This window comes from Pteropus medius, unplaced genomic scaffold (genome assembly GCF_902729225.1).
Source record: "Pteropus medius unplaced genomic scaffold, Ma_sr-lr_union100, whole genome shotgun sequence".
NCBI lineage: Eukaryota > Metazoa > Chordata > Mammalia > Chiroptera > Pteropodidae > Pteropus > Pteropus medius.
The window spans coordinates 30,603,314-30,626,331 of NW_024347791.1; the positions used below are offsets into that span (position 1 = coordinate 30,603,314).

Here is a 23,018-nt window from a genome sequence, read left to right on the forward strand (position 1 = left end):
TGACTCCCTTTACCCTTAACTACACGCCTTTCCCTCTGATAACCACCATACTGTTGTCTGTGTCTATGCATTTTTGTTTGTTTGTCTTGTTCATATGTTGCTTTCAGTTTTATATTCCACAAGTGAGTGAAATCATGGTTCTTGTCCTTTTCTTTCTGACCTATTTCTCTTAGCATGATGTTCTTAAGATCCATCCATGTTTTCACCAATGGCAATATTTCATCTTTTCTTATGGCTGAGTAGTATTACATTGTATATATGTACCACATCTTTATCCAATCACTTATCAAAGGACACTTTGTTTATTTCCACGTGTTAGTCACTGTGAAGAATACCTCAATGAACAGAGGGCTATGTTCACTGCAGCATTTTTCATCATTTAACCTTTAAAAAAAAAAAAAACAGTGTTGCCATCATTTAAAATTGTGATTCATGGTTATACTACTCTTATGAAATGGCTTGGAGATACTTCTTTTGTTAGGACAAATAATAAGGATGACAAAGAAGATGAATTATTAGTAAATTTTTTGTACATACTTCAAGATGAACAGTATCACTATTGTAATTTTAGAAATGTATACTATATATAACTATAAAATAATGAATATTCTGGTAACTATTTGTTTAATGTATACTATTGATTTTCTGTTCTGTGCCTGATCCAGTACTAGAGCTGGAGGGATATCTACGTTATTACTTTTTGATTGCTATTTCTGTATCTAGCTAGCTGTTAGTGTCTTGATTGATAGTGCTGCATCTGAAATTTAGTTCATTTCTGTGGGAACCTTAATAAGAAGAATTTAGAGAGCAAGTATGCACATAGAATAAAGACAGAAGAGATGTATATATGACCTTGGTTGGATGTGTACCTGGTGTTAGAGAGCTTGAGTCCACGTAGTTTCAGGTAGGACAGTGGTCCTCATGATTATGGAGATTTCACTGTGTTCAGTAGATATTAGGGACAGACACAGAGAAAGCAGATAGTTTTCTGTCTACAGAGTATCAGATTCGAAGGGTTTGTGCAGTGGACAGATAGCCAGTGATCAAGAGAGGAAGAAAGGAGCTTAGTCTGTTCAAAAAATAGTACAATGGGCTAGCCTTCCAGGAATTGCAGAGAGTGTCGCGGGATGAGAAGGCAGAGCCTTGCAGGCTCTTTTAGAGATGATTGAAAGTGACAGAAACATTTTAATGATTTTGTTTCAAATTTTAGAATTTTGAATTCAATCAGTACAATAGTTAAGAAAAACATGATTATTCACTTTGACTTTATTAACTTAGAAGCCAGAAAACCTGGTTATATTAAGTGGTTTAAATGTTCTTTATTTTAATGTAATTGCCTTAATGGCAGTCAGATTTATTCTTGAACAAGTTAAACCTTCTTATAACTTGCCAGTATTTTTCTAAAATTGGTTCTCTGATTTCTGAAATGGGAGTGGGGAAAGATGTGAAAATTGATGGCCTCAAGCTTTTTAAAATCCAAATTGAAACTTGTACTACAAAGAGAGAAGTTTAATCTGAGAGTTTATGCCTATATCACCATGATACAGAGTAGCAATTGAAGTTTTCTTATACCTCATGGATCTAATAAACATATTGGTTCATTTAAAAGTGATTCATTTTTTTTTGGATTTTGAATTTCAGAAAAGAAGGAGCATAGCCTAATGAATTATGTCCTATGTGTTTTATAAATGTAGAAATCACAAATAGAGGTCTATTTTAGGTTCTACTTGTGTTTCGATATGGATAATTAGGCATTTTGTGAATCTTTAGGTTAACAGCCTATTGAATATTTTAGAAGATTGCCTTTTTTTTTTTTTGAGTGGTGATATATATAAATTAGGTTAATTATATATAATGTATAATATATAATGTATAGACATACTTTTATGACATGATTTTGTAATCTTTTTTGCTTTATATATTACTAATCTAATACATAATTAAATATCACCTCTCAAAAAGTTGATCTTCTGAAATATATTTATATATTCTATATTTTGGAATTTAAAACATACAGAAAATTTATCTTAAAATACAAGTAAATACATTCATGTTTCTTTTAATTACTGTAATTTTGCTTTTAAGTTATGTCTACATAATTTATTTATTTATTTAAAAAAATATTTAGTTTTTATGGTGACATTGGTTAATGAAATCCAGGAAGTTTCAGCTGTACATTTTAACAGTAAGGCCTATATGTATTTACATTGTGTGTTCACCTCCCATAGTTAGATTTCTGTCACCATATATTTAACTCCTTTTACCCATCTACCTCTCACCTTCCCCCTACCCTCTAGTAACCACTAGTCTATTGTTTATGTCCATGAGTCTCTGTTTATTTGTCCTGTTTGTTTGTCTACATAATTTAATCACTGATATATATTAATTTGAAAAATTAATAAGAAATTACTTAGTTATTTGCTTTTTAATCATTTAAGCTATTTGCTAGATTAGGTATATATTTTATAATTTTAGTGTATAATTAAATTTTACTTAAAGAATACTATTTATGTTCCCTTAGAAAACTAAAAAGAAATGATTTTTTGATTTTTTTCTTTACTAAATTTTCAAAGACCAAGTTATCTTATCTCAATTTGGCATAAAAGTTGAAAATGTATTCTTTCAATAAAAACTTGTTGAGTAGTTATTATGTGAGAGGTACTGTACTAGGTGTGGGAATACAGACATGAATAAAACTTGATCCCTACCTTCAGATAGCTTATTGTCAAAAACAAATAACTCAATACAGACACATGTAAAGTAAGTGCAATAAAAGATAAAAGTTTAGGCTACTCGTGGGAAGTTCAGAGGGGTAATGCTGACTCTTACTTGATGCACAAGTCAGCTATAGTAACAGTAATGCTGTATAACACATTATTCCAAACACTGTGTGTAACAGCAGTAAGCATTTATCTCTCACTCATTTATTTGTGAATCGCTAGGGTGACTCTGTTTTTTAGACGTCTCGATATGCTTTAGGAAAGTGATGGGTTAGCAATCAAGATTTTTGTGTGTGTGTGCATGCAGGATAAGGCTACTGATGAGGGATAGGATTGGTGCAAAGTATTATCTACATTTATTGTGTAAAGGAACAAAATTGCTATACCAGAATTTTCCTATTCTAAACTCCATGATACCAATTATTCTAGGCTGAGTGATAGATTCTGACATGGCTATGTCTCTTTGATATTTACTCTAGAACCCTTTCTCTAAACTCTTAAATCACTTCCTGAAAGTTTTGTCTCTTTTGCACCTTGTCCCTCTGTCACACTCACCTTGTAAATCTACAGTGTTAGTCACATCCAATTGTCTAATTTCTCTGGTCTTGCACAGCTTCTAGGCACTGTGAGAAAATCACACAAGCCATATGAATTACTGCACATGGCCATATGAACTACTGCTTCTACAGGTTCATGGCCATTAATACTCCACAAAAATCATTTGTACATTGCCCGGTCAAGTCTTTCTTATATCCTCCACAGTAGCTATTTCAGTTTCACCACTCTCTTCAGGAGACCCTCTCCTTTCTTCCAGCCGAAAGGAAAATTTTAACTTCTAAACTATTTCCCTCAAATGTTCTCTATCTATAGACATCCTTCCCATGTGCTTTAAAAGTTAATAGAAAAAATTCATGTCCCAAATCCATTCATTAAATCCCTTTCTTTTCTTCATTGTTATGGTAAGTCTCTTTACTTCTTTTTCCTGTCAACCTTTTCCTCTAATGCTTCATTTTTCTATGCATACAAAGTTGCTTATATCTTTCCTTCCTTAAATATATTAAAAAAACTGAAGAAAACGCTTCCCTTAATTCTCTGTCAGATTTCTAGAATGAGATCGTTGATTACCAAACTTTTGTTTTTTATAGCAAAAATGAAAGGAGCTTTATAAGAGTATAGGCCTATTCCTGGATCTGATTCAAGGATCTGGGGTGGACTCATGATTTCTAACTCTTAAAAGCAGTGAGACTGGGGAACTACTGTCATAAATGAATATGTACAGATGGGTAATGCTGACTGTGTAGCATGTAGGAAAGTTATAAGTTAAAAAAAAAAGTGTGTATACACATGCTTTTATATATAATTCATGTTATGGAAACATTTGTAACTATAAATACCTATATGATCAAAAATGAGAAAATTTTATAAGGCATTATGTAGAAGGGGTTTGGTTTATGAGTTTCTTGGTGTGTTTTCTATTATATATATATATTTTTACTTTACATGGAATATTTTTCCTTTGCAATAAGGAAAAAAAATGGTAGAGAAATTATTGTTTCTTCACGCACATGTGTTCCCCATTTAAGCTCTTCTTACCTCAATTTAGGTATCTTCTTTACTTGACTTTTTTACAAAAATAGATGGTGTTGACTTCCTCCAGCTCTTTTAAATTCTTTCCTCTCCTACCTTTCTCTCTTCCTTATCTTATTTTAGTAACACCCAAGCAAGAAATTATCACTGTTTGTCACCCTTAACCAAACATGTCTTCTTATCAGTTTTAACTCTGAAATAGCTTTCAAATGCATTCTCTGTTTTTCTTCCCCATCTTCACTGTTGTGTTTAAGAGAACCAACTAAGATGGGTATCACTGATGCCTAAGGAGGAGTGATCGGTAGTTTTAGATGGCACTGAAAGCTCATGTAAGTCTGAAGTTGAAGTCTGAAGAGAACAGTTGGGAATGGAAAGTGGGAGGCTGCTGGTGACCTTGCTAGAGTATTTTAGGTGCTGAAACATTTTAGGTGTTAAAACATTTTAGAGATATGAGAAAGTGGAAATAGTAGTCAAGAAATGAGGCTGGCAGTGGCAGGGGAACCACAAGATGGTGACTGGGTCAAAAGAGAGGTTTGTCTCAATGTTTTTGATGTTGTTTCATAATTAGCAAATATATCAATTTATTTAAATGTTGAAAGAGCCTGAGGAGAATGTTTGAAAAATCTCAGAATATGATAAAATAATTGAAAATAGACAAAAGGATGGAATTGAGGAATTATCCTTGAACAAGAGAAAAAATAAAGACAACCTTCTTTCTCACAGACTAAAGGGAAGGAGGATGGCTGGTAGGTTTGAAAGCAAGACGTTGAGTTCTTGCTCAGTGCCTCGAGTTTTCTCTGTGAATTAGAAGACAAAGTTTTCAGTTCAACGAAGGGAGTATATATGTTTATCTCTCTGTGGATATACTGGAAGCTACTCAGTAGAAGGCGTCTTTTTTATTATTCATTTTCTCTCCCCCTCTCTCTCCTTTCCCCCTTGTTCTTTTTTTCCTTCTCTCTTTTTCTGTCTGTCTTACTGTCACTCTCTTTTACACTTGTGGTTATCCTCCATAAGGTTATACACCAAGGTTAATGCTAGATATATTGTGGACAGTAACAAGACACATTGACAGTTAAAGCTGAGTGTCCAAGATGCTGTCTGAATCCATGCTTTATCACTTGCCTGGTTAGGAATGGTGACTTGTCTGGGCATGTGGTCCAGGGTGCCCTACATTGGATAGACTCATGTAGCTCTTTCTCTAGTGTGTAACTGTCTGTGTGCCACAGACTTGTCTAACAGTTTCAAAGCTTGCTCACACATATTGGTGAGCTTTTCTATTTAGAAAAAATCTACATGCAAATTTGTTTCCTAAAGCATAAGATTTCAGAAGAATAACTGTAATTCACTGAGTAAAAATAAATCTAGTTAAGAGCCCAAAATGTGCTATGCACATTTCTAATGTAGACAGATGCTGGGTTGGGTCTAGATTGTTTATGTATGTCCTGTATGGTAAGAGGTCACACAAACAGAAGCAAGATTCAGACTAACATGGATTCAAATCCTGGCTGTCACTTAATAGCTATGGGACTTTGGCTTATTGCTTTCTCTTTTTGAGCCTGTTCCCTCATTCATCAAATGAAATGTATGCTACTTTATAGGGCTTTTGAGATATTGAATTAGATATTGAATGCCAAGCTCTAAGGACAATCCATAACTACTGCTTGCTGCTATCAATGTCACCAGGTCATCCTTTTTTTTTTTTTTTTTTTAAATTGTAATCTTTTTTATTATTACTTCTTCTATTACAATAAAACTTTCCATTCCTATAGCATTAGTTTTGAGACAGCCTCTGCTCAAACCATTTTTTTTTCTTAAGAGTGTGGATTATATGATAGTTTTTAGATTTCTTTTTCTTATAGGACTCTTTCAGAAAGAATCCAAATAAGTTCTAACAGCAGCAGCTTGTTATACTTGTATTAGTCATCAACCATAAACCTACTGCTAATCTGGGCTCTTAAAGGAAAAGATATACACTTTTCTTTCTTTAAAAGCCTGCCCCCCTCCCCCAGATTCTAATATGGTCAAGTTGTTCTACCTTTGCACAATCTTGAAACATTTTCTCTTCAAAGGAGTCTTCAGCTATCCAACTTGGCCCTTTATTCTACTTATTGACCAAGTTATCTTTTCAGCATTAAATTTTTATATATGTCTCCCTATGTGGTCTTTTCTTTTATAATATCTCCGATAGAATTTAGTCTAGGCAAAAGCTCAGTAGAAATGAACAGATAAAGACTACCTAACCTTTAAAACATTTTTATTTTTTAACACCTTCATTGAGGTATAACTCATATACTGTACAACGTACCCATTTAAAGTGTACAATTCAATGGTTTTTAGTATATTAAAAACAGACTTGTGCAACCATAACCACAATCAATTTTAAAAGATTTCATCACCCCCCAAAAGTCCTGTACCCTTTAGCTATCATCCCACAATCTTCCCATCCCTCCCCTAGCCCTAGGCAACCACTTATCTACTTTCTGTCTCATTGAGTTTTCCTATCCTGGATATTTCATATAAATTGAATCATATAATATGTAGTCTTTTGTGACTGGCTTCTTTAATTTATAATGTTTTTAAGGTTTCATGCTCTGCTCTAGCATATATTAGTATTTCATTTCTTTTTACGGACAGATAATATTCCATTGTCTGGGTATGAAACTTTTGTTTATTTATTAGTGATGGGATTTGTATTGTTTTCACCTTTTGACTAGTGTAAATGTTCACTGATGTGAACATTTATTAAAAATTTTGTGTGGACATATTTTTTATTTCTCTTGGGTATATAACTAGAGATGTAATTGCTGTGTCAAATGGTAACTCTGTCTTTAGTTTTTGAGGAAATTCCAGACTGTTCGAAGGTGGCAGTACTTTTTTACATTCTCAAAGAAGTTTATGAGGTTTCCATTTTCTCCATATCCTCTCTAACAATTATTATCCATCTTATGACTATTGCTTTCCTACTGATTGAAGTGGTATCCCATTGTGGTTTTGATTTGCATTTTTCTAATAGCTAATGAGGTTAAGCATCTTTTCATGTCTTTATTGGCCATTTCTACATCTTTGTAGATCAGAGCCTTTGCTCATTTAAAAAGTTTGATTATTTGCCTTTTATTATTGACTTGTAAATGTAATTTATATGTTCTAGACTTAAGTCTCTTATATATATGGTTTGCAGATATTTTCTTATTCTATGGGTTGTCTTTTCACTTTCTTGATAGTCTCTTTTGATGCATAACATTTTTAATGTTGAAGAAGTCTAATTTATCTTTTTTCTTTTGTTACTCGTACTTGCGGTGTCATATTCAAGAACTAAGGTCACAGAGATTTACCCCTGAATTTTCTTCTAAGAGTGTTATAGTTTAGTTCTTACAATTGAGTCTCGATTCCATTTTCAGTTAGTTTTGTACAGACAGCCCTCAACTTGCAATGGTTTGATTTATGATTTTTCAACTTTGTGATGGTTTAAAAGCAATATACATTCAGTAGAAACTGTAATTTGAATTTTGATATTTTCCCAGGCTAGACCTATATGGTAAGATACCCTCTTGTGATTCTAAGCATAAGTGGTAGCAAGATGCAGCTCTTAGTCAACCACTTGATCACGAGGCCAAACAGTTGCTACTCTAAGTGTACTGTGTTGCTAGTGAATTTTGGATATTGTATTTTGTGTTTCAGCATAATATTCAATAAATTACATCAGATATTCAATATTTTACTATAAAATAGGCTCTGTGAAAGATGATTTTGCCTGACTGTAGGCTAATATAAGTGTTCTGAGCACATTTAAGGTATGCGAGGCTAAGCTATGAGGGTCAGTAGGTTAGAGTTATTAAATGCATTTTCAACTTGTGATATTTTCAACCTACAATGGGTTTATTAGGATGTAATCCCATTGTAAATTGAGGAGCATCTGTATATGTTTTGAGGTAAGGGTTCAGATTTATCCCTTTGTATGTGGAGATCCAATTATCTTAGCATTATTTGTTAAAAAGATTATTCTTTCCCCATTGAATGGTCTTGGTCACCCTTGTCAAAAATCAAGTGACCATGGAGACATGGGTTTACTTTCTGTTACATTGCTAGCCATGTTAGAAAATATTATTTTAGTTAAGTGATTTAGTTAGGGTTAGGAGGGAGACCTATAGAATCGTTTTCCTGTTTAGCGTAGGTACTTCCCATGCTCCCACACCATGGACTGGTTCAAGTGGAACATCTTAAGATTAAAGATTATGTTTTAGGGTATAGAAAAGAGTTCCTAAAGTCAAATAAAACTTATTACTTCTAGGGAATTCATAAATGAATTCTGTTGTAATCAATAGTGGCACAACATGTGACAGTGAACTGGAGTTTGAGTTCTAAGAGAGCTCCACATGTTTGTCAACATTGAGGGATATAGTTCAGTGTACTATCCAGTTAACTGAGAGCCATTCTTCTCCCATGGGATACATTCCTTCCTCTGATTATTGACTGTATTGTATTAATATTTCTCTCCTTTTTTTTTTTGCTTCCTACTATGTATATGTTCTTTCTAAGCAAGTAATATATCTTTCCTCAGCTATAACCATTAAATTTTCTCTGCTTTACAATCACCAAAAGATTAGAAAATAAAGGGATGTTCAAATCCAGACCAAAAACAAACTCAGGTAAAATTGCATAGAGCTCAATAATATAAGTCACAGTAAAGATAAATACATTATTTCTAGGTCATTATTCCTATAATGTTTACTTTTGGTCAAGTATAGATGGCAAGAATTTTTAGAAATTTTCAGACCCAATTGTTTTGATAGAATTTAATATACTCTTAACTTATAATGACCGAATAAACTAAAAATAAAAGGAGAATTTGAAACAAATGAAATTACATATTGTCAAGGATCTGTGGACTAGCTACAAAGATAGATCATATGTTAGATCATTTCCTAGAACTCAGTTTTGAGTGGTAGACTTTAACATGAAGAGTAAAAGAAGAGAAGGGGCCCAGCTAGATAGAAATGACTCAAGCAGAGCAGCTCTGCTCTTGAATGTTTTATATAGTTTCTGTGCTGGACTTTTCCATAAAATTTATTTTGGAATAATTGAAAGGTTTATATTTCTAAAAATAAGTAGATTGGTAAATAAATGACTATATTTAATGCCAATGTATTAGGCCATAAAGTATACCACATTAGTCAATATATTTCAATAAAAGTAGAAATAAACAAAAAGTTTAAAGGAAAATATAATACCCACTATCCAATATCTCCCAAATAACAGTAGAATTAAAGAAAATAATGAAAAGTTATAATTATAACCTATTTTGAGGAGAAATGAAAACACTGTATCAAAAGTTATCTGTTATAGCTAGGACAATAATGACTGGCAACTTTTCTCATGTTGGTTCAGCATCTGATCTACAGAACACAGAAAGTGACTTAAATGCCTATTTTCTTAATTCTCCCAAGTAAGGTACATAATGAGTACTATGCTAGATGCATTGAAGGGAAGTTAATTTATTGCATACAGTGGATCCTTAAGGGATTAGGGCTTAGTTCTCTTAGTGAACCCTGGCTGAGCATGGCAGGCTTGCCTTTTTATTAAAATGATAATCCCCAGTGTTGATAAGGATATGGATAGTTGAGCATTCTCATATGCTTCTGGTAGAGATATGAACTGGAACTGCCTATCCAGAAAGTAGTTTGTTGATCTGTATTTACAGCCACAAATAAATTAGAATCTTATATCCTTTACCTGGTGAGATCACTTTTTTAAAACTGATAATAAAGAAAGAGATTTGGAAAAGCATTGTGCACAGAGACTTCAAAACAATTTAAAAATTTTTATTATGGAAGTTTCTTAGTATATGGACAAATAGAGATGATCTTTGTCTTAGTTTGTTTGGGCTGCTATATAGAATACTATAGATTGGGTGGCTTATAAACAACAGAAATATATTTCTCACAGTTCTGGAGGCTAGAAAGTATAAGATAAAGGTGCCAGCAGATCCGTTGTCTGGTGAGGACCCTCTTCCTGGTGCATAGATGGCAGCCTTTTTTCTATGTCCTCACATGGTAGGAGGGAGCAGGGATCTCTTTGGGGTCTCTTTTATAAGGGCACTAGTCCCTTTCATGATGGCTCTACTCTCATTACCTAATTACCCCCAAATGCCCCAACTCCAAATACCACGATATAGGTTAATTTATTTCAACTTGTTTCCATCTTAAAGGATTTTTTTTCTTATTTTCCCCCCTTTTTGACTTAATAAATTTTCTAATTTTACAAATTCTTTACCTGGTTCTATAGTCAAAATATAAAGTACAATTAGAGGATTACTAATCTAATGTTCTTTCTCCCCATATACATAATTATTTCTTTTCATTTTTTGAGTTACATTTTCATACTTTTTGAAATCATAACTACATATATTTATTTATCACCCTCTTTCTTTCACAAAAAGCATTATAATATAAATATTATTCCCATAATAAAGAAACTTGATTAATTCTATTTAAAGTCACATTTGCCAAAAAAAAATTTTTTTTTGATCACAGAGCCATTTTCTTCTATGAATGCCTTTAAAGTTTAGTAAATGAAGCTCTAGATATTCGATCTGTTCCCTAATTTCCAGAAAGTTACATATTACAGGAGTGAGCACTATTCACTTTAAAATAATAAGATATCAGTATCCCATTGGTTCTGAACTTAGTGACACTTAGACATACTCTACATTTTGTTCTTGAAAAGCACAGCTAACATAAACTAATGTATGTTAAGAGCACTTTCCCCTAAGAAATAATGCTGGAGGTCTTAAGATCTTTCCCAGGGTGCCAACTGCCAGCAGAAGTTGAAGAAAGGTGATTCCCAGGTGCTCAGTTGAGTGGAGGAATTATCTGGAGGGGAAAATAGAGAAGATGATTGAAAAGCACAAGGGCATATGTCGGAAGGACTACTGTCTTTCACACCCAAATGCTGTGTGGTCCTCCCATAATCCTGGGTAACCGCAGTGCTACAGGGAGTTCTAGTCCTGGCCCACACAACTTGGTAACAGAGTGGATGCTTCCTTGATATGAGAGAAGTCCCCAAACTTCCATCTAGACAAGCCAACTTCGCATTATAAATCTGTGTAAACTCTGCATGATACGAAGTTTGAAATAATTAAATAACATTGTATGATGCAGAAGGTATTTACTTGCTTTTAGGAAATGATGTTTCAAATATTTAACAACAGGACATGAGAGACATCCACTCAAATGGAAAGAAGCTAAAATCTGTCATATGGGCCAGTACTGGCCTTATATTAGCCCTGTCTGCTGCATGCATAATGGGTCTTGTCTCACTGCTTGGTGAGGCCTGCGTGTGCCAGGGGTTGACTCAGGTGTAGACCATGTTCTTCAGCACACTGGCATTTCATCAAAGATACAAGGATCTGTATAGTAAGTTGGGACCGTTTTACCATACATATGGAAAATGTATATTAAACTAAACTCCACAGAAATGAGGTTGCTAAGTGCTGATACTTTACTATGAGTTAAAGAGTTTGGGAATATTTGAAGGAGGCTGACATTTAAGAATTTTATGTGAGGATTATTACATTAGAAAAAGAAAGGTTGTTGGGTATGAGATAAATATAGAGTTTGTGTGCCTGATGCTGTGACCTTAGTTAATGTTTGATCGTCTGTGCTGAACGTATGTTCGCAGTTCATATTAAACTGCTCATCACACACCGTTTCTTTCCCATATCTTGATTTAAATCTTGTCTGCTGGTTTTGAGTTATGGACAAATAGAAGCTTTTGCATTATCAAATATGATGAAGTTCAATCTGTTCATAATAAAATACTTATTAATTTTTTTGCTTTAAAAATGTGTCAGATTATCTTAACTTGATAAATATCAAATGTCTTAGAAAATGTTATAATAAAGTAATTCTTGCAAGCAAGAAATATGTCCTTAAAATTTTACTATAACTAGAAAATAAACATACATTGTTTTGGGGGTACCTAACTCTTGAACCCAGGAATGTCTATGTTATGATAGGATATGAGGCATAGATAGGAAGATGAGTTAATATGTTAACATTTAAAAACTTTAATATTACTTTTCTAGGTAAAAGCCTTTATCTTTTTATTCATTTTTTTGATCAGTGGTTCATACATTTTAACCAAGTAATCTCTTGGTGAGAATATTCTACAAAATATTACCTATAGACATTAATAACAGTATGTTGAGTAATGGTCTTAATATGTATTATCTTTTCATGTTCAAATGATCAGTTTTTGTTCCCTCACAGTAATACATTCAAGTTTCTTAATATTTCAGATCTGTTCTATAATTTTTATCACACTGCTCATCTTCTGAGCTTTATAACCCTATTCATTCCCAAATCCTAAATTCCAAATTTCATCTGAGTAATATTTGCCTTGAAGGATTATTAATGATATTTTCTATTTCAGAATTTTCTTGACCTGTTGATTTAGAACATTATTTTGTAGTCTGTAAACCTAATTTAATCTAGGAAATCAATCACAAAGCTATGCGTGGAGAACACTTAAATACACTGACTGAACCAGGCAGTTGTTTCTAAAGTGAGGTCCGTAGGCCAGTAGCAAAAACATTACCTGGAAATTTGTTAGAAATGCAAATTATTAGGCCACACTTCAGATCTACTGAATCAACAGCTCTGAGGGTGGGTTACAACAATCTTTTTTAATAAAATCTCAGGTGATTCTGGTGTGAGCTAAAGTTTGAGAGCCACTGAATTACAAAACTCTCAGTGTGATACTCTGTGCTTGATAGAGAAACAAATAATTGTCACATGTCATGATGGGATATTGTTGGTCTTATCTTGAGGCCTACGTAGGGATACAGACTGCATTTTAGAATCATTTATCATTATTATTGTTATTTATTTTGGGAAAACCATTTGAGAGAGAAGCTGGTTTTATTGGAAAAAAATCTTTCATATATCTGCAATATAGTAGAACTGGGTATTTTGGTTCATGTCTATATTTTAAATGGAAAAAAAAGTAACACCATTTAGTAAAGGAAGGAGAATGAGGAAAATTCAAGGCTGGAAAAGGGTTGGAGAAAGAGTCTAGGAGATGAAAGGTGCTGGTGGTGATAAGCCTGAAGAGGGCTTTACATGAGGAGAGAATTGTCCAATGCAAAAAGCTGAAGTTGTTTCATGAATGTATGCCTTGCAAACCTGTCTCTTTCTCTCATATGAAGTTTTTAGTGTATTCTACATTACTTGTAATGGTTGGTAGAATAGATTTTATTTTGAAGCATATGTGAAGATATTTTAAACCTTGCTTTTAAGATTGTTTGGTAGTTTGTCAAGGTGTACCTGTAGTAAAAGTCAACACCTCAGTTTCCATAGTTTCCATGAGGAAGAGGGGGGCTAATAAAATGAACTCTCGAAGATGATAGAAAAACATTTTTATTCACAATGTAGAATTAAAAATAATCAACATGTGCTTTAGGAAATTTAGCCTTCTATGATATCATAAAAATAAAATGGAACTCAGTAAAAGTATTTTTCATACAAATATTAATATTTGTATGAAGAGCCTACATTAATAGATTTTAAAGCTCAAGTGACTACAAGCTGAAAAAATAGTTCAACTGATATTCAAAAACTACTATTCAAAACCCATTTATTTTTGCCTTGCTGAAAACAACTTTTAAGTAAATCTGCATATATAAATTTCCCATTTAATCAAAGTTTCACTTTTAAAATAAACTCTTATTTACTATTAAATTCGTAGTATAGCCTGTATTAGAAATTTTACTATTCATTTTGATGTACTGTTACTCAATTAAACCTCTTTTTGAGCTATGACTATTGTTTTGAACACTAATTTTGGGTTTGACATTGAGCAGAGCCTGCATTAAGCACTCAGTACATATTTAATGAATGAATGAAAGAACTAATGAACTGTACCCTTTATTTTCAGATCAAACTAAGCAGGAAATGATCTGCTACTTGTCTTAAGTTTATTAATTGTCCTAAGTGATTAGCTTAAAAAAGAAATTCAGTAGATTTATAAACTGTTACAGCACTCAGATATTCACATTTGAAGATTTTAGGGGCAGGAGAGTATAATACAGAGCCCGGTGAGATGCTCCTGAAAATAGATTGCCTTTAGACATTTTCAGGTGTTCTCATGATGGGAAGTAGAGAAATATGTAGAAAGACCTTTATTTAAATGTTGTTTCTTGCTCACCTTTACTCCCAGTGTTTAGACTGGCAGAGAGTGAAGATGCTTAGAGATGATGGAGTGAAAGAGTTGGTGCTTAAAGGACGAAGTCATGGCATTAAACAAGCTTTCTGATGTTTTTATTATATCTTTAATTAAGAATCCAGTGTCATAGCACTGCAGTGTATAGCATCACAGAGCTGCTTATTTATTTATTTATTTATTTTTTTAAACCATGAAACATTTTAGGCATAAACAAAAAGGGAAAAATGTGATAAGCATCTCTATGTATACCACCCACCTTAAGAAATAAAATATTACTGATATTATTTAAGATTCCTGTGTTCCTTTTGCTTTATTCTGTGGAGATCACTATAGAATTTGATGTTTAGCATTCTCATTTCTCTTTTGATATTTTTTCTTTATACATCTAATAGATTGCCATTTCGCATATTTCTCGAACTTGATATACATGGTATTCTTCCATAACCCTTTAAAGTTAACTGTTATGTTTTGGCTATTGATGCATTTGTTCTAATCCATTCAGTTTATATTATTGTATAATATACTGTTTAATTATACCACAGGGTATTTACCCATATTGTGCGTGATTTAAATTTTGATAGCCTGGATTTTTTTTCATTTTTTGCTATTTCAAACAATCCTTCAGTGAACATTTGTAGATGCTTTCTTGTGCACATTTGTGAAAATTTTCCTAGGCTATTACGTAGGAGTAAGATTTCTTGGACCATAGAATTGACATATCTTCAACTTTGCTATATGATGCTAAAGTATTTTACCAACTTATATCCTCGGCTACAATATTATTTTATATCCTTGCTGACTACTTGATATTTTTAAACTTTTAAGTGTTGTTCATCTAGTGTGTGGGAAACAACATCTTACTGTTGTAATTTGTGTTTCCTTAATTACCAGTGAGCTTGAGCATCATTATATGTTCATTGTCCTCCCTCGAATATCTTTGTACATTTTTTATTGATTTTTTTTTTCTCATTGACTTATAGATGTTCTTCATATATTTCACATTTTTTTCTCTTTCTTGGTATATTCATTACAAATATATTTTCCCATATGGTAGCTTGTCTTATTCATTCTGTCTGTCTGTTTATCCATCTCAATGAAGATAAGTTTATAGTGGTCAAATTTATCAGGCTTTTTCTCAATGTTGTGGGTTTTGTTTTTTTAAATCTTGTTTAAAAAATGCATTTTAAACCCAGGATTATAAATATATTTTCCTGTATTACCTTCAAAGCATTTTACAGTTTCACCTATCAAATTTAAATACTATTCTATGTTCAAATTATTCTTTGATACATTATTAGGTAGAGACTATTATTTTTAACTGTAAGAGTAACCAGCACCACTTATTAAACAGTGTATCCTTTACTTACTAATTTTTATGCCATCTCTGTTATATGTTTCCATGTGTGCATGGGTCCGTTGTTGCTCATTTTGGCTTTCTTCCTGGATCTTCAGTCCATCTTTCCTTTGTCCTCTATAGTTTATAAATTTCTACCTTTCTTGCTTAAGGCGTTTTTTTTTTTTTTTTTAGATTTCATCTCAGTTCTCCCAAATGCTTGTGAATTTAGGGAGATGTAATATTATTTTAATTATTTTCATCACTTATTTTTTACCATGACATATATCTTATCTAACTGCCTAGAATGCATTTCTATTTTTTCGTATTATCTCTCATTGTTGAGGGTATTTCTTAAAAAAGGTCCCATCAGTTTCCTTTATGTTCTATTTATTGATAGACATATTTGAGTTGAAAGTACAATTGAGAATGTTGTAATCCTTCATATTAAGATGCAAAAGGCAAACTTTCAAATGCATTTCTTAAAAATATATTAAGATTTTTTTTCTAAATGCCTGGTATTTTGGTTAATACCTTGGAATACTCAATAATTTTTAAGAAATTTGATTCTGTACAGGTAGGCAGCATGTTATTCTGTGCTTGAAGTTCATTAAATCTTGTTTAAAAAATCAGTCTAATCAGGCTTTGTTAACTAATCTTCATTTTTTTTAGATGATTGGAATCCCTTTTCCTACCCATATAAAAAACTGGATTATGGAAAATGGGAGCTGTATATACCACCGAAGCAGAATAAATCTCTAATAGTACTGCATGGATCCAAATTAAAGGTACTTTCCCCTCCTCCTTTTTTATTTGAATTTATTTTTTTATCCTGTTAGTAAAGATTGAGTTAAAATGTGAGAAGGTAATACAATTCATGATAATTGTGGGAGAAACAATCTAAATGTTCAAATGGAGGATATTTAAGAAAGGGCATCCACAAATCAGAATGTGTTAGATTAGAACTGTTTGGATAGGGCCAAACTAAGTTGTGTTATCAACTTTGGAAACTTTATGAAAGGAGTGATTGGGTAATTGCTAATAGCTTAGCTTGGAAAACAGAAAGTTTAATAGAAACATAAAAACTGTCTTCAAATCAGCAAATGTAGAGAGAATTTTTACTTGTAAAGAGATCCTTTATAAAATTGACTTTATGATGAGCCACATGAATGTGGGGCAAGATACTGTGTTGGAGACACATGCATTTTGGGACATGCTTTCTGGTTATTCCCCTTTCTGGTCTTTGATGCGGGGCTTCTTGTTTCTCCTGTACTGTGGTAAGGATGCCTAGATTAGCCTGTCAGAAGCAGGCTGAGCCTCCTCTGCACTCTGTGTTAGCTGACCATGTGGTCTGTATTCACAATCTTCAGAGCCCATAGGCCTCTCCTGTTTCCACAAGGGAGGTGCAAGGGTTGGTCCTGAAGTCTGGATTACAGATTTGAGGCATTTGATTATATAACAAGCTATTCAGATCCTTTAACATTTACTTAATGTTAGCCCATGCTCATATAATTATATAAAATATTTCCATGTTCCTTCTTTCTGTTTCCCTTCCTTAGACATGCAATAACTTTCATAGCATTTATCATGATAAATCCTGTGACTGAATTATTATTTTTGTGGGCTTTTGTTATTTAACATTAATTAGAGTTAAAGTATATTTAAAATCAATATGGAGTGTGTGTTTTGCAAGTTTTTTTTTCACAAAAAATGAAATTATAAATGTATCTGAAAATTACTGAAATATTGCCACACATAATATACTTACCAGAAGAGCATATTGTCTGCAGTAAAGAGACATTTAACGTAGAATGGCAGCCAAGGTTCTTTATAATCTGTAGTGAAAGGAGAAAAAGTAGCTATAGTATACAATAAGAGGGATTTAAATTTAATATAAATAATCTCTTTTCGAAGTCATTATAAGCTCCACAAGAGCAGGGACCTTTGCTGTTTTGTTTGCTAATATTGTATATTCTCAATTCTTAGAAAAGTGCCTGGCAAAGAGTAGGCACACAAAAAATACTTATTGAATGTTAAAGTATTTTTAGGCCTAATCTTTGAAAGAATAAACTAGACAGCTTGATTTGTCTCTGGTTTATAAAGCCTAATTTTACAGAAATTGTGAGGCAAACCAACTATTATAGTACTATTGATTTCATTGTCACTTTAGATCACTTTAGGTCATTGTCACTTCTAAGTCATTTTTGTTTGGTTGGTTTTTTTAAGAACTAAACTTATCAGTTTTTTAAAGTGCTGATAATTTTTCCTTCCTCCTTAAATTAGAAAATTTTATGAGATCTAACATCGTTTCTACTTTTTGCATTAAATAGAGAATGAATTAATTTTAGTATGTTGTTTTTATACATGTGACATTATAATTACTAGGAATTAATGATTACTACTATATATTGGGAATAATGATAGGCATGTGCCTCTACCATCTGATTGCAAATCTTTTATACTTTCTGCTATGGTCTGAATATTTGTGTCCTCCCACACATTTTTATGTTGAAATCCTAATGCCAGATGTGATGGTACCAGTATCTGAGGCTTTGGGAGATGATTAGATCATGAGGGTGGAGCTCTCATGAATGGGTTTAGTGCCTTGTAAAAGAGGCTCCAGAGAGATCTGTAACCCTTTCCACCATGTGAAGATACAATAAGAAGTCTGTGACCTACAAGAGGTCCCTCAACCAACAATACTGTCACCCTAATCTCAGACTTACATCTTCCAGAACTGTGAGCAATACGTTTCTGTATTCATAAGCACCTAGTCTGTGGTATTTTGTTAGAGCAACCCAAATGGACTAATATGCTTTCTGTACTATGCTATATACTATACTATGCTTTCTTTCAAAAATTTATCTTATTGTATGAAATGAAATAATCCTATAATAAAAAATGTGGCTTTTAAATTTTCACTTGCCTTTTAAAATCATGTTAACATTAAACAAGTATCAAGTAAACTGTTGTGTAATCTTTGTTAATATTCTCTAAAAATTTTAGTGAAGATAATTAGCTGGAAATTTAGGCCCAAAACATTATTTTGTAGTGTTTAGATGTTTCAAATATTGAGGAAACATTTAGATACTATTATGTTAATATAATGATATAATTAGTTTTTTATTTATGAGAAATGAAACATCAGATTTTCTTTGGGGGAGGGGTTAAATTGTCGATGAAAAATCAACTAATGAGGTTTTTGGCCTTTCAATCTAAAGTTGTTCCTAGGTAGAGTATATCCTGGTATTTAACAGGCTTGTTTTAAATTGCACTTGAACATTTATTGCAATCCACAAGGGACTGACCTTTATAATCAACTTGAGGATGTTTCTCTTATGAATCATCTGGTAACCATTAAAAAAAAGAACTGTTACCAATCGTTGAATTAATAGCTTTGTTTTCTCTGTTAAAACACCTGGTCTTTTCAATTGAACACTTTGGAAGATGACACCTGTTTATATGGTCATGTAAATGTCTCTTTTCTATGTTTTTAACTGAGTTTACCAAACAGAAAATATTTTAAAGATAAAATAATATTACAAGATGAATTAAACATTCAAGGCTTTAAAGATAAAAACAAAGAATAGAAGAGCACATTTCTAAAAGATGTGCCATATATTACATATGTCTTTAGCACTTTTTCTTCTGGATGCATAGCCAAACTAATTTATTTAAAGGTATTTCTTAGTTCACTCTTTCAAAATATATACCTTTAATAACATACACGTGTATGTATACACACACACACACACACACACACCACCACCACACACACCCATATATATATTAAAAACTCAAGTTGCTTCATAGAAATTTGACACAGTTACTGGATGTCTACTGTACCTGATGTATTATGCTTTTACTAAATTGTTATATATATGTAGGTTGTTTTTTTTTTTTTTAATTCACCCCCCATCTTCCACCTCTGACCTATGGATGTTGCCATCTCCCCTTAAGAACTGGATCTCTGAAGGTGGGACATCTCTTCCCACTGAAGGTGGGGTGTATCCTCCCACGGGCTTGCAGTGTGCATTCAGGGCTTGGCCTGTGCCTCTCTGCTGGGGCTTGAACCCAGGACTTTCTGCATGTAAAGCAGATGTGCCAACCACTACTCTATGGAACCACCCCGGTTGTGTGTTTTAAAAATAAAGTGCTATTGGAGCAAAAAAATAAATAAATGATCAGTTTATCCATTCTGCGATGGCAACAGGGGAAATAACAGAGGGGCAGCTATATTTAAGTATGCTTGGTAACATGTTTAGAAGTTGACCAGAAAGATGGAGAGAAGAAAGATATTTTAACCTGAGGGTACTGCATGAATAAAAGTATGTATATTGACTAAGTCTCAATAAGAAGCAAATGGCATACTCAAAAAAGGACAGTTTGAATAGGTTTGTGTTTTGTTTTGTTTCTACAAAAGGATGTTTTCAAAGTTGAGCATTCGGGGAATCCACAAAAAAGTTCCAAGGAGGGTGGTTGGTAAGGAGCCTTAGTAGCAACCAAATTGTTACCTTGCCTTGGCCACAGTAATGAGGGATCAATTGCTTGAACCCAGAGAGAGTCAGCTATCTTGAGAGGAACACTCAGCTTTGGTGAGGGACACAATTAACTTATGGTAACCTTGTTGGGAAGGAGTCAGAGGCATAAAGGAAAGAAATACTCTTACCTCTAGCATTTTTCTCCCTTTTTCTGACCTTTTACCAGACCTCAAAATTGTCTAAACCTAATGGAAAGCCAGAGTTCTTGGGAATATGGTCCATATAGATCAGCCTCCTGGGGCAGAGAGCTGGATGAGGAGTAGTCTGTCCTAACTTGTAAAATATAGCTCTGGAAAAGACCTCAGGTAAGGAACAATAAGAGGTCAGGGAAAGTAAACCCAAAAGGTAGGTTGGAGGCAAATTGAAGAATTCCTTATTTTTTTCTGACTCCCATTTTCTCATCTTTCATCATTCTAATAAATAATATTGAGTTAAAAATGATTGAAGAAGACAATTTGGGTGATACAAACAAACACTTGTTGAACTGGGCAGTCTGCATTTGGAGACCTGCAAAATGGGGCAGAAGGCAGAAAGCTTTTATAGGATAAAGAATAAAGAACAAGGAAGAGGACAATAGAAAGTAACTAATTGGCTAGGATCACTTAGTCAATTTTATTTGGAGTGAGAAGGCCCAGAGTTGGCTTGACTGGAAATTGACTGGATATGTTGTGTTTCTGGTCAAGTGGAGCATTTACATGGCCAGTAAGTTATCTAAGTTTTGGTTTGCTTATGCGACACCCTGGGTAGGAGCAGCTCCATCTTGTTTTAGAAACTTTTTCAACAATACCCAAATGACTAGCAATGGCAATTAAAACTGTCTTTTTTTTTTTTTTTTTTTTTTTTTAGCGTTTAGGTTGTTTGTGTCGTTTAACTTTGTGTCATCAATCAGTAACAAAATGAACTAGAACAGAGGTTTCTTGATACCAGTCATTTAATATTTTCAAAAGACCATGCATTATTAGTCAGCTTGGGCTGCCATAACAAAATATCGTACACTAGGTGACTTAAACAATAGAAATTTATTTTTTCGCAGTTCTGAAAGCTAGAAATCTGAGATCATCCAGCATGGTTGGATTCTGGGGAAAGCTCTTTTCCTGGCTTGTAGAAGTCTGCCTTCTTGTGTGTCCTCACCTGGCACTAATCCTATGATCAGAGCCCCACATTCATGACCTCATTTAAACCTAATGATCGCCCGAAGGTCTCATCTCCAAATTCCATCACATTGGGAGTCATTGCTTCAGTATGTGAATTTGGGAGATGGGGGATACAATTCAGTTCAGAGCAGATCAGGTTGCTTTTCTGTTTACTTTTGGATACTACGCAATTGATTGGTACAAAAGGGGCATGAAACCTAATACCTATATTTGCAATTTTCTTAGATAAGACACATGAAAAAAGTTAGACTACTTCACATTAGTCCTCATGGTAACACTATGAAAGAAGTTATTTTTATATTTCTATTTCAAGATGAGTTCACTGAGGTTTAAGGAGGTTAAGTAGATGGTAGAACTTAGACTTGAGTTCAGACTTGTCTGACAGCAAAGTCCATGCTTTTAATTGTGATGCCACATGCTGGTCAGGCTAAGGGTTCACAGAGAAAATAAAGGGGAAAAAAACATATAGTGGAAGTAGAACTTGAGCTTCGCCGAGATTTAATGAATCATTTTATACCATATTTGCCTTTGGTTTTTGTATGGACATAATCATCCCCATTTTTTCAAGGTGCAGTGAAACAATATTTAAGTTACTTTCTCTGAGAATAGAAAGGAGTTTATCTGTAGAAAGGGTTTGAGTTTAAAAATCAGATTGGTTAAGTGAAAGTAATTACTGAGAGCTGGGTTAAGATTGCTAGGTAGAGAGAATTTTGGGCAGGGATGTGGCATGTTGATAAATCAGTATTTGCTAAGAAGACTAATCTTATAAACTTTATTCATTTCTGGAATATTTTCTTGTATTATTTTGCCTGTTTCCTTCTCTTCACATTTTTTTTTTCACTGTTTCAGTGATTTCTAATATTGAGATATTGGATCTCTTAGATTTTATCATTTTTTTTTTCTTAAGTTGCCCATCAATTTTTCTTTCTTTTTCACTTTAATAAGTTACTTTATCTTCCAATTGCTTTTATTTTAGTAATAATATTTTTTCTAGTGACATGCATTCTGTTTTCTCCTATTTTCATAGATTCCGCCCTCTTTAAATGCTCAAGATACTTTTATCTTTTTGAGATTATTAATTATAGATTTATTTTTAAGGTCCCCCCCCCTCCTTCTTACTCCCCTAATCCCTACTCTGTTTCTTTCAGATTCTCTTTTCTTCTGTTTCTTTTAGTCGTCTGTCTTTCATGGTTCAGGCTATCTTTAAATTCCTGCTGGTCCATGCTTATATAGTCATATTTTAGAATGAGGTAAGAAATGAAAATGCTGCGCACATGTACAAGGCTTTGTTCCTGCTGAACTTCACTGTTTGTAGTCAGAAGATAAGCCAGCCTTTAGAATGTTGGTAGTAAGTGACAGTTTTTTTCTGGAATCATTTATTTTTTCCAGTGATAGATCTTTCAGTTTCCCACAAGGGGTAAACAGAAGGGATGTGGAGTGAAGGGCTTTATATTTGGCTGAT

At 33.2% G+C, this 23,018-nt stretch overlaps 1 protein-coding gene across 1 annotated transcript in view; it reads left to right on the top strand.

The window, feature by feature from the left end:
• GBE1 (1,4-alpha-glucan branching enzyme 1) overlaps positions 1 to 23,018 on the top strand; it is a 239,461-nt gene that overhangs the window by 65,767 nt on the left and 150,676 nt on the right. Inside the window, exon 3 of the mRNA XM_039878273.1 lies at positions 16,534 to 16,649. Within this exon, the coding sequence (XP_039734207.1) occupies positions 16,534 to 16,649 (116 nt within the window). The remainder of the gene's footprint in view (positions 1 to 16,533; positions 16,650 to 23,018) is intronic.